The sequence below is a fragment of the Phoca vitulina genome, unplaced genomic scaffold (genome assembly GCF_004348235.1).
Source record: "Phoca vitulina isolate PV1807 unplaced genomic scaffold, GSC_HSeal_1.0 scaffold14, whole genome shotgun sequence".
NCBI lineage: Eukaryota > Metazoa > Chordata > Mammalia > Carnivora > Phocidae > Phoca > Phoca vitulina.
This window is the reverse complement of record NW_022589717.1, coordinates 46,455,702-46,468,904: the sequence shown is the minus strand read 5'-3', so window position 1 is coordinate 46,468,904 and position 13,203 is coordinate 46,455,702. Positions and strand designations below refer to the sequence as shown.

At 35.0% G+C, this 13,203-nt stretch overlaps 1 protein-coding gene across 8 annotated transcripts in view; it reads right to left on the bottom strand.

The window, feature by feature from the left end:
* Positions 1-13,203, bottom strand: part of GALNTL6 (polypeptide N-acetylgalactosaminyltransferase like 6) — a 1,076,341-nt gene that overhangs the window by 664,091 nt on the left and 399,047 nt on the right. For 2 of the 8 annotated variants that reach the window (XM_032413205.1, XM_032413204.1), the window contains exons 2-3: positions 1,560-1,652; positions 1,026-1,107 (exon numbers count right to left, since the gene is read on the bottom strand). The exons of 2 other annotated variants lie outside the window; for them this stretch is intronic. In XM_032413205.1, the coding sequence (XP_032269096.1) occupies positions 1,026-1,031 (6 nt within the window). In that variant the 5' untranslated portion in view covers positions 1,032-1,107; positions 1,560-1,652. Of the gene's footprint in view, positions 1-1,025; positions 1,108-1,559; positions 1,653-1,786; positions 3,175-13,203 lie in introns of those variants that run through there. 4 more of the 8 variants (XM_032413201.1, XM_032413206.1, XM_032413200.1 and 1 more) reach the window with 4 other exon arrangements.

Below are 13,203 nucleotides of genomic sequence, written 5' to 3'. Positions count from 1 at the left end.
CTTGAGCTGGTATCAATCACTGAAACCTCTAGTCTCCCTCTTGACTTTGTAAAAATGGTGTCTAAAGGGGAGTTGAGAACTCAAACGTATGAAGCAGGAAGGAGGCTGAACTAAGGAGTTCAGCTCATATTTTAGATTTTAAAATTTTTCAACAGCATCTGGAAATCTGAATTGCTATATAAAATATCTTAATTTTAAAATGTTAAACAAATGCAAATATTTACAAAATACATTGTGTAAGATTATATCTTCAAATATCCAGGCTACGGTTACCATTCCCAAACCTATGCCAGGCTTATGCCACAATCTTAATCTTGACGTTACTCAGTTGCCTTAGAAATTGATGGTATTGTCTTTTATCTGCTGTGAAATTGGCTGAGATCACCAAGACCTTGAGCATATAAACCTATCCTCTGTATTTGCATTGGTATCTCAACTCCTGAGAGCACAGAATGATTTTCATGTATCATGTTAATAAAACTCATATAGCCTCTCTACGAGGTGGCTGTGTAGATCATTATAACTAAAGACAAACACTGAGGCAAGATTGGTGAGGAGATCTGCAAAAGTGAAAAAGTCAGAGAAAGAGTAAGTTCTGGTGAACGGTAACTAAATAGAGCTCTGGTTTTTATTTTGAGCATGAAAAAGACAAAACAATTGAGTGGCATCAGCTCAGCATCCCAGATAAGATCATTTCTTCCTGATGATAAAGTTACACTGATCGAACAACTTGCAGAACGTAATTGTGTCATATAGTAATGGTTACTTTTATTATACATATTCCTGTATGGAATTGATTTTCAAAGAAATAAAAAAGGATACTATCATACTTATGTTATAGTAATATCAACATTTTATTTTAAATAACTATATTCATGTAATACAAGGAACACACAATTTGAAAGTTCTACTAACATCTTCTGCTTTCTGTTCCAATCTCTCTGAAACTATTTTTAATGAAATTTTCTTTCTTTGATCAGTGGGAAGATTTAAACATTTTGTTTGCAAAGACAAAGGTCACGGACCCTCATTTTATGACTTTTTGGGGTGTTTGTGAAGAATTTCTGAAGCGGCCTCCTTATTTAGATCAGACACATGTCTGGGTAGCTGAAAAAGAAAGAAAAATGAATTGTGTTTTAATTTTTTTCCCCATATTGTTACTTCATACATCTGATTAACCTTATAACCAGAACTAATTGTCAGTAAACAGAAGTTTCTGTTAGTAACCAGAGAGATCAGTAGCAAACTATTCTCCTGTGAATAGAGGACAATACTGTTAAAAGTAGTTTTTTGTTGTTGTTGCTTTTTTTTTTTTTTAGTTAAAGAAAATTAACTGTAAGTGTTTGATAAAAGCTTCCCTGTTATTAAATAGGGGTAAGAACTCAACAGCAGCCATAATCCAGCTGACATACTATATTTCTGTTTAAGCACATAAGGTAGAATAGTTGTGTTAGTGACCCTCAAAATTACTGTAATTTTTACTTTTTTCCATCACAACAGAAACATGTTAACTCAACAGGAAAGCCCTCCTTATCCCTGATTGCTATGCAGCAGCATACCTTGGAGAAATATTCAGGAGATCAGCATCTTATAAAAATGACAAATTTCCTGAGATTTTTTTTTTCCATCTCAAAGTATTCACTTTGTGTTTCCTAAGGGGAAAGATTAAAAAAAAGAAAAAAAAAAGAAAAGAAAGAAAGAAAACTTAGTATAGAAGTGGACAGCATTTCTGTGAAAATTTAAAAGCAAAAAAAGATCATGTCAAAAAAAAACATATTATATTAACCTTCAAGAATCACCTGGCCCCCTGGTGAAGGAGAATCCATACACTTGCAGTTTTCTGGGGGTATAAAGCCTGGGTTTCATGACCCCCTGAAATTTTCTTCAGAAGGACATCATATGGTGCCTCTAGAATTCCACCCTATCAATTCTTCAAGGAAAAAGCATAGCATCCTCAGTTGTTCTCCAGAATCAATATTATCTTAAAATGTGACTCTATTTTTCTTATTAATCTGAGCTCACTGTGCTATGTCTAAAGGGAAACATATAACACAGAAAGATGAAATGAGGATTAGAGAGAAAAAGCGAAGATCTTTTGTCATGGTAAGTATGATAGTGACAAGGAAACCAAAATAGAGTGTCAATTCTTTCTCCAAGTTGTATATGTCACCCGGGTGCTTTTATGTAACTACTAACAAAATAAATATCAGAATAGCACTAAACTCAGAATTACAACTGAGGATAGACAATTAGTTCATAATTAAGAAATGATTAGACTATAGCATGGCTTAGTCATCTATTTCAAACCCCTAAAATATCATTGTATAAATATATGCTGAATTCAGGCATTATTATCATTTTCATAATAATTAAAATCATCAATGCATCAACCATATGCATGCAAATGTAGATAAGACCTCAACATTACCTTCAGGGAGGTCTTTTCTACTTTTAGTATTGTTAGAATTTTAAATGACCTTGATAGTGATAATTTTAAATTTTTATCTAAAGGAAATTTTCTTAAATGGTGAAGACAATTGTAATATACAAACTTCATACTTGGAAGACTCAAAACTGTTTTTGAGCCTGTCTGTCTTAACAGCTGAGTTGGTGTTTCAAGTTAGTTCCATGTTCAGGAAAATTTAGTAAAGGTAATACAGTCATTCTGAAACATCAAAAATATAACAAATATTTATTTTCAGTTGTATCACAACATAACAAACAAATTTATATATAATGGATCATTGGTAAAGCAGATTTATTGCTGAGAGATAGAGAGCAGAGGGCATTTTCCCATGTTCCCCTTCCACTATCAGTATTTTAATGCTGGTATAATTTTATTGAATCTGCCATTCAACTGGTCAGTCAACAGGTATTTATTGAATGCCTGCTGTGATGCTAGAAATATAATTGTCAGCCAGACAAAATTGTATCCCTGGGGGACCTTATCTTCTAATAGGAGGAGGCATTCATTGAGCCAATATTAATTGAGCATCTACTATGTGCTTGGCATCATCCTAAGTATTTGAGATTTATCAGTGACTAATGCAAAGAAAGATTCATGTCCTTGAGGACTTTACACTCTAGAAAGGTGATATTTTTAAAAATACATAATAAACAAGTGAACTTTTTAAGATTGCCTTCAATGAGGTCTTCTGTACTTTATTAATTTAAGTAATGGGGGATGTGGGAGGAAGGTAGGGGGCAGAGATGAGTTGAGTTTGGGACACACTGAATTTAAGATGCCTAAGACCTAGAAAAAGGGATTCCTGGTAGTAATTGGATTTACTGGTCCAATTGAGCAATAATTTCCCACTGGAAAATTTCACTCTAAAAACTATTTATGCAAAGTATTTCATTTGAATATAGAGAGACCTATTTTTATGTGGGTGGGCAAACATCTTTTCAGAAAGAATTGCCAATGCTTTTGAATATCCAAGCCAGGTTGCTTGTAATAGTATTGATTATCTAGCATAAATATAATTTGTCTACAGTGTTTGGGGGAAGGAGGGAATTTCCACTTCTTTAAATACCAAATGATAAAATGTCAGAACTTGACAAGCAGAAAAGAAAGCACTTAAAATCTAAATCTTAAAAGGGTCTTGGATCATGACTTTCACACCTAATTATTTCAAATACCAGCAAAGATGTTTTCCAAGCTCTTAATTTAGAGTATCTTATTCAACAAATTGTATACATGAAAGACAATAGATCATTGTGTTTTCCTGGTATCTACTCTGTACTCTGAAAATAATTTACTTACGGGAAACAACTTTGATTGTTATAATTATAGCTTATAGTCAAAAGTTTTTAAAATTAGGACTAAATTTAAAACACACTATTTTATGGTGCATAGATATGAGAGTGAATAGCTTATTTTTTTTTTTTTTTAAGATTTTGTTTATTTATTTGACAGAGAGAGATACACAGCGAGAGAGAGAACACAAGCAGGGGGATGGGAGAGGGAGAAGCAGGCTTCCCGCAGAGCAGGGAGCCCGATGCAGGGCTCGATCCCAGGACTCTGGGATCATGACCTGAGCCGAAGGCAGACGCTTAATGACTGAGCCACCCAGGCGCCTGAATAGCTTATTATTAAATGTGAAAAAGAAAGATTTATCTGCATTTGGTCATGAAACAAAACAAAGATCTGCATAGTATTTATCATTTCTATGTTAAGGGTGTCAAGTGCACAACGATGCAATTTGTTCTACTTTACTGCCTTTGGTATCTTGAAAAGTATTAATGAAGGAAGTATTTCATATTAATAGTAAGTAGAGATATCAAGGAGTAAGAATACAGTAAAATATTTTACTTTTATAATTAGGATTACTCTTTTATCTATATGCTTTAAGAATAGATGGCCAACACATACTTGTATAATCTGAGATACTTTCTGATTGCAAAGTGATCTAATCTATAAATGTGACTTTGGCTAAACTCTTTAGTATACATCTTTCTATCATCCCAAATATCTGAAATAGATAATTCCTGATTCTTTAGAGAGATAAAATAATTAGTAGTCAAGAGCACAAATTCTAGTGTCTCACTTTCTTACTCTATAAAATAAGAATAATACAACTTATCCCACATATTTGTAAGATGAAGATAAGATTTACTTGTAAAACAGCCATCATAGTACTTAGCACACAGTAAATGTACATAAATACACACACACATATTCAACTGATGGAGAACTTAATTATATTTTCAATTTTAATATAAAAATCATAGATTTTCAAGTTAATATTTTGTCAAATACAATAAAGCTATTACAGAAAAACTTAATGTAAAAATTAGTAACCTTATGTATCTAGGAAAATAGATTGCTTCCATTCAAAGTCTTGAATATTTTGGTCTTCCCAACTGCTATAAACTTTTAGACCTTTAAAATTTCTCTAATATAACTACTCTAAAAATGAATTGTAAAAAAGGACCATAAGGGATTTCCGGTTTCAACTTAAGCCTATGAGGAGTTTGAAAGTTGTCACCCTTGTCCTTACTACAAGACTGAAACTAAGCAAACTTTTCTTGGATCCATCAAAGAATTGAGGCTTCAAGGGAAACCATCACCCAAAAATGACAGGCGAATAGAAAAAGCCACAGCCAAGATCTCTTTACTTGGAACAGAAGATGCAGGAGTCATAAACAAGTAATAATTAAATGATAATTTTGATGAATTGATGGAAACTAAGTATGGACCATCAGGAGAATCAGAAACACTTGGATTTCGAGTCCCTGGATTTAGGAGTCCCCATCCTTTCCTGGGTTTTACTTCCAGGAAAGAAGGTATCGTGTCATTATGTTGAAAAGCCATAAAGATCCCCTTATGGCTCTGTTGGAAGAGAGGAAAAGCAACATGTGTAAAATATGCCTATGTTGTTCTCCATAACAAATACCTACTCTCCAGGGGAAAAGAGAGACTGACTACCAGAGACTTACCCAACTTGGGGAAAGCACATTTCCCTGAGGATTCCAGTTTACTCTAACTTTCTTATATCATGTAAGCAGAAGCGAAGAAAGCCTTGTGAAAGTCACATTCCATGGAAAGGCCCACTAAAAGACTGGGATTTAATTGTAAGGTTATAGGACACTTGCTTTCCCCCATACCAACAGGGCTCAAGTGTAATAACTGGATTATAGTTGAAAGACACGGTTCTACCCAAAGAGCAATTTTCTCAGGGAAGCCCAAAGATAGAGGAGAGACCAAAACAGGGAACAGGGACACTAGAGGAACTTGAAGTTCCTGGAACCTGGGCAGCTAGAGTAAACATTAAGTACAACCCAATTCTTAGCCACATAAACATAAAACCTGGTAGTAGAGACCTATTTATCTCACTTCCTATTATCTTATATATTGTGTCTGGCTTTTGACAAAAAAAACTGAAAGGTATGCAAAAGGCTAAAAAAAAAAAAAAAAAGGAAGAAGCAGCAGCAGTCTGAAGAGACAAAGCAATCATCAGAACCAGATCCAGATATAACATAGATTTTTCAATTATCAGAAAGTGAATTTAAAATAACTAGTGTCTTAAAAGTTCTAATGGAAAAAGCAGACAATATGCCAGAATACATAGGAAATGTAAATAAAGGTGGAAACTCTGGGAAAAAATCAAAGGGAAATGCTAGAAATCAAAAACATTAATAGAAATGAAGAATGTCTTTGAACCTCATCAATAGATTGGACATGGTCAAGAAAAGAATCAGGGGGCGTAAAGCTATATGGAGATTTCCACCACTGACATTCAAAGAGAAAAAAAAATGACAAAAAAAGAAAGAAAAGTAACAACTGAACTATGGGAGAAAAAAAATTTTGAATTAATAATCACTGAGAATTTTCCAAAATTAATGACAGATACCAAACAAAAGATCCAAGAAGCAACAGAAGAAAGTAACAAGCAGGACAAATACCCAAAAATCTGTACCTATACATATCATATTCAAACTTCAGAAAAACTGAAGATAAAGAGAAAATCTTTTAAAAAGCCAGAGCAGGAGTGAGAGGTAAAAGTTCTGTGCCCAATTCCAATGGATGTGGCTTTTTCCCCATATCCAGCAATTCTCCAACACCAGCTGAAGTCCCACAGTTCAACTCAATTCTGATACTATCTCCCAGAGATAGCACCAATTCCACATGTTAAGGGTTCAGTCCTATGTGAATGCCCCTCACTACAGATGTCAGTTACAAGCCCAAGTCCTTCTGACCCACTGGCTAGAAATCAGAGATTCCTACACCTCCTCCTTGGGTTGATTAATTTGCTAGAGTAGCTTACGGAACTCAGGAAACCCATTTACTCACTAGATTACTGTTTTATTTCAAAGGATATTAAAGGATACAAATCAACAACCAAATGAAGAGATATACAGGGCAAGTCCAAAACAAAAACTTTCTGTACCCATGGAGTTTGGAGCCTAGCATGGTGGCATGTAGAAGCATTCTGGTTCATTAACCTGAAGTTCTTCAAACTTCCTCTTTTTGAGTTTTTATGAGGCTTCATTATATCAGCATGACAGATTAAATCACTGGCCCTTGGTGATTTATTCAACTTCCAGCCCCTTTCCTCTTCTTGGAAATCAGGGAGTGGGACTGAAAGCTCCAACCCTCTATTTGTTATTGGTTCCCCTGGCAACCAGCCCCCATTCTTTGGTGCTTTCTTTTTTTTAATTTTTTTGAAGACTTTATTTATTTGAGAGAGAGAGAAAGAGAGAAAACGAGCACAAGCAGGTGGAGGGGCAGAGGGAGAGGGAGAAGCAGACTCCCTGCTGAGCAGGGAATCCAATGGGGGGCTTGATCCCAGGACCCAGGAATCATGAGCCGAGCTAAAGGCTTAAACAACTGAGCCACCCAGGCACCCCTCTTTGGTGCTTTCCAAAAGTTCCCTCATTAACATAAACTTTGTTGTGATGTAGAGGGGCTTGCTATGACTAACGTAACACCCATTTCACCTTCATGGCTTTGAAGTGTCTTCAGGAACTGAGGACAAAATATTACAACAAAAGATGTTCCATTGTTCTTACCACCCAGGAAATTCCAAAGGTATTAGGAGCTGTGAGCCAGGAACCATGGGAAAGACCAATATATATGAGAAATATATATATATATCATATCTGAATGACCAAACATATATTTCTTATAAATCACAATATCACCAGGGAGTGTGGCAACATCTTACCTACAGAGGAACAGGGATAAGACTTTTCTCTAAAAGTCAATTTTGGTCAGAAGCCATGAAAGCAAGAAGGAAAGGGAGTGAAATACTAAAAGTATAAAAAGAAAAAAAAGAAGAAACACCAACATAAAATTCAATATCCAGTGAGATTATTTTCCAGAGATGAAGAAGAAATAATGACTTTTTCAGACAAACAAAAACTGAGGAAATTCATTGCCAATAGATCTGCCCAGCAAGAAATGTTAAAAAATTCTTCAGACAGATGGAAAATGATATAGTTAAGAAACTCAAATTTGTATAAAGGAAGGAAGAACATCAGAGCAGGAATAAATTAGGGTAAAATTGTTTTTTCTTATTTTTAATTGCTCTAAGAAATAATGGTTTATTTAAAATATTAATAGTAATGTATTGGATAAATACAGCATATGGATGTGAAACAAATGATAGCCATATCATAAGGGAAAGGAGGGAGGAATTGAGAAAAGTCCATTATAAGAATCCTGAATTACATACAAAGCAGTATACCATTATTTTAACGGTGGACAAAGATTACTTAAAAATTAATAATGTAAACTCTAGGACAACTAATAAAAATTTTAAAAGAAGTAGACCTCGGGGCGCCTGGGTGGCTCAGTCGGTTAAGTGGCTGCCTTCGGCTCGGGTCATGGTCCCAGGGTCCTGGGATCGAGCCCCACATCGGGCTCCCTGCTCAGCGGAGAGCATGCTTCTCCTTCTCCCTCTGCCTGCTGCTCTGCCTCCTTGTGCTCTCATTCTCTGTATCAAATAAATAAATAAAATCTTAAAAAAAAAAAAGGAGTAGACCTGATACCTAAGACAGGAAATAAATTGAAATTATATTAAATAATCAAAACTAGAGAAGGTAGAAAGGGAACGGAAAATTACTGCAACAGACAGAAAACAAACATGGTAAATAAATACACCAATTAAATGACAGACTGTGAGTGGGAAATCTCTGTACTTCCCTATCAATTTTGCTGCAAATCTAAAACTACCCTAAAAGATAATGCATATAAATAAATAAGTGAATGAGTGAATAAAAATATAATAAATAAATAAATAAATTAGTTAATTAATTAATAGGCAAACCAACCAACCAGTTAAACAAAGAAACAAAAATTAACAACAAATACCCACACAATGGAGATAATTCAAAGGGACGCAAGAACCAACTGCAACTCTTCCCAAATAGCCAAGCTAAAACAATGTGAACACAAAGTAAAGAAGATAGTATCAGATTAGAACACAATGTATTCATTAAATGTCCACGAGACCATACTGATATAAATAAATTACTGAATAAGTATATAAAGTGGAAAGAGACAAATATTCTGTGTAGAGAATTCCAAATTATTTATATAGATTTCCCACCCTCAAGTAGGTGGAACATAACTCGCCACTCTTTAAGTGTTGGCATAGTGACTTTGTTCCAAGGAGTACAGTATGAAGGGGTTAGGGTTGGACATAAGAATTTTACAGTGGGAGAAACCTGACAAACATGCTTTTAGCCAGATGATCAAGGTCACCAAACATTGATAGTGATGAGTCATATCAATTGTGGTATTGATAGGTGGTCATATCAAATGTGGTATTGAAAATAGTGGTATTCTATACCTTGATATGATGTCATGAACATGGCACCTTACCTCAATGATCCTCCTCCCTAAAATCCATAACCCCAGTTTAATTATGAGATAAACAGCAGACAGTTCCCAATAGAGGGCCATTTTACAAAATACCTAACCAGTACTTCTCAAAACTCTAAAGGTCATCAATAATAATAAGTAAAGTGTGATAAACTGTCACAGCCAAAAGGAGCCTAAGGACACAGGCTGACTAAATGTAATGTGGTACTCTAGAATGCATGCTGGCACAGAAAATAGCTATTAGGTAAAAAATTAAGTGAATATTAATACAGTATGGACTTCAGTTAATAAGAATATATTGATATTGTTTCACTAATTGTAATAAATGAATCCTGCTGATGCAAGATGTTAGTAATAGGAGAAACTGTTCTGGGGTTATGAGAACTCTGTGTACTCTCTTTGCGATATTTCTGCAAATCTAAAACTGTTATAAACATAAAGTTTTTTTTAAAATTTTTGTTGTTATGTTAATCACCATACATTACATCATTAATTTTTGATGTAGTGTTCCATGATTCATGTTTGTGCATAACACCCAGTGCTCCATGCAGAACGTGCCCTCTTTAATACCCATCACTAGGCTAACCCATCCCCCCACCCCCCTCCCCTCTAGAACCCTCAGTTTGTTTCTCAGAGTCCATAGTCTCTCATGGTTCATCTCCCCCTCCGATTTCCCCCCCTTCATTCTTCCCCTCCTGCTATCTTCTTCTTTTTTTTTTTTCTTAACATATATTGCATTATTTGTTTCAGAGGTACAGATCTGAGATTCAACAGTCTTGCACAATTCACAGTGCTCACCATAGCACATACCCTCCCCAGTGTCCATCACCCAGTCACCCCATCCCTCCCACCCCCCACCACTCCAGCAACCCTCAATTTGTTTCCTGAGATTAAGAATTCCTCATATCAGTGAGGTCATATGATACATGTCTTTCTCTGATTGACTTATTTCGCTCAGCATAAAACCCTCCAGTTCTATCCACGTCATTGCAAATGGCAAGATCTCAATACATTAACAAAAGAAAGAACAAGAATCATATGATCCTCTCATAAAGTTTGTTTTTAAAATGACCGTAAGTCTTTTTAGCATTAATTTTGGAATTTTAACCATACTTATACTTTTTATACTATTAAATCTATCCATTCGCTGAAGTGCATACTTGTCTTTTCAATTCATGGCACTGTTGTCAAAATTTCTCATTCTTTACTGTGATGTATGTTGGCATAATTAATGGCTGTGAAGTGAATAATGGGAAAAGATGGCATTGGCTTTCTCTGTGTTGTACTAGTTTGCATTTAGATGATGATAAACTATTCATTTTAATTATTTTTATTTACTTACTTGTCTTGATACCATTTAACATTTTAATGTACCAACAAACCTTTTTGCCAGCTTGACCGGGAAATAGAAATCCATTCAGCGAAGTGAATTTGCGGAAGGGCAAATATAAATTTGAATAAAATGAAAATTAAACCAGCAGGCTCTATCCCTTAATTATTAAACCTGTGAATAAGTAAATGAAACAGTCTTACTAATAGAATTCCTTATTTTGATCCTATGCTATCATGCGCACGTTGAGAGAGAGAGAGAGAGAGAGAGAGAAAAGTAATGTTTATTTCATTAAGTTACATTTATGGTCATCAGTTAAAACACTGGAGGTTGATGTCAGTTTGTCTTTGTTTTTCCTTGTGTGGATATTGTTGCTATGATTCAATAAAATGTAATGTTAAAGTAAGTAAAGTCTGTTATTATTTTTTAAATGTCTGCTCTTCCAGAACTACTTCTTTTTTTTTTTTTTTTTTTTTGACCAATGACCCTGGGTTCTCCCTCTTTAGAAAGATAGTCAGAATGTGTAAATTTTCAAATGGGATCTCTTAGATTATATTACATTGATGTTTTTTGGGGGACTCATTAAGATCTATCTCCCAGTGGACTTAGGTACCAGCTACATAGTCTGAACTTGCAATGGGTAATTTCTAGAAAACTGAGACATCTCACCATGAGAGACTGGTTGGACAAAATTTATCTTTGCAATTTTGCAACATGTAAGGTTATGAGATTATTTGTGAATTTTGAGACACGTAATCATATAGAAAAATGAAATCACTTTAATAACAACTTGACCAAATTTTCTCCTTGGTAACTAGACATCCTTGTAACAGTTTTTTTTCTAGAATAGACGGTAGAACCAAGAAAAATAAAATAAAATAAAATAAACAGAGAAAAAAAAGAACTTGAGAATTTCCGTTGTCTCTTTCTCATGTATTTTGAGCAATTATTTATGCTTGAAAAAACTTTTTGTGTCTTCCTGTAATTTTCACACAAAGCTAAAAATAATAAATCCTTTCTTCTACTTATAAAAGCCATCTAATTATTGGAAGTTAATGGTTCTTCAGTTTTTCACACAGACGTGATTACCAGAGACTTCATCATCCTTGTCAATCTGCACGTATTAACAACCATTCTCATCTGTCATGTCCAGGTAGAGTCTGACCAAACCAAGAAGAGGCAAATTTAACTTCTTGTTCTGAAACCAATATTTCTGTCAAAGCAGCATGAGGGACATTCTATGTTCTCACCTATAGAATGTTTTTTTTTTTTTTTAAAGATTTTATTTATTTATCTGAGAGAGAGAATGGGAGACAGAGAGCATGAGAGGGGGAGGATCAGAGGGAGAAGCAGACTCCCCGCTGAGCAGGGAGCCCGATGTGGGACTCGATCCCGGGACTCCAGGATCATGAACTGAGCCGAAGGCAGTTGCTTAACGAACTGAGCCACCCAGGCGCCCCCAAAATGTTTTTTAAATATAATTATGTTTTATGGTCTTAGAGGTGAAATACTTCACAAAGCCTCCCAGCTTTGTGGAGTATAAACAGTACACCATCACAATTCTCACTAATGTTCTTCAAAAAAATAACAAATGGTGCAAATGTGAGAAGGCCCTTCAGCAGGTGCGGGTCTGTTGAAATTCAGATATTTCTTGAAGTTTAGTCATATTTTTGTAATGTTTCCAGGTTCATAATGAAATGATTTTGTTTCATTTAGTTATGCTTTAGGAAATTGGTATTTTTATTTTATTTTGTTTTATTTTATTAAAATATTTTATTTATTTATTTATTTGAGAGTGAGAGAGAGAGAACACAAGCCAGGGGGAGAGGCAGAGGAAGAGGACGAAGCAGACTCCCCGCTGAGCAGGGAGCTCAAAGTGGGGCTTAATCCCAGGACCCTGGGATCATGACCTGAGCCGAACGCAGATGCTTAACCGACTGAGCCACCCAGGTGCCCCAGGAACTCAGTATTTTTAGTATTACATTGGTTATATATCAATTTTTTTTGCACTCCAGAAATTCCAGATCTGCTATATGATTTTACGATTTTATATTTAGAGCAACGATTGATTTACTAAATTAATTGAAAATGGAAAGAAAGTAGAAAACAAGTACAAAAGGATACTTTCCATTATCTTAAATTTACTGGGGAAAACTAGACAGTATCATTTAAGGTCAGTCTCCAATGATAGTCCAATGTCTAACATGTACAGGTCAGGGGTCCTACTCTGTAGTGCTCTTGAGCTCCAGCATGACATCCAAATGATATCAACAGGAATTGAGCAAAGAACTAAAATATCATAATTCAACTAATTATAGCCTCCCATTAATACTGAGTTTCTCACTCTGTCTTTTATTCACTTAAAAGGTGATTGTCCCCGTTAAGAATTGGAGAAAACTCTAAACAAACATAGGGTTCAGGAAAACCTCTATAAATAATACAGAATGAATACATATTCTAATGAATGGATGTTAATAGAAAGCACTGTGGCTTAGGAATAGTTCTAAGAAACTTAATGGTGTATCACACAAAAATGTGCCTGGCC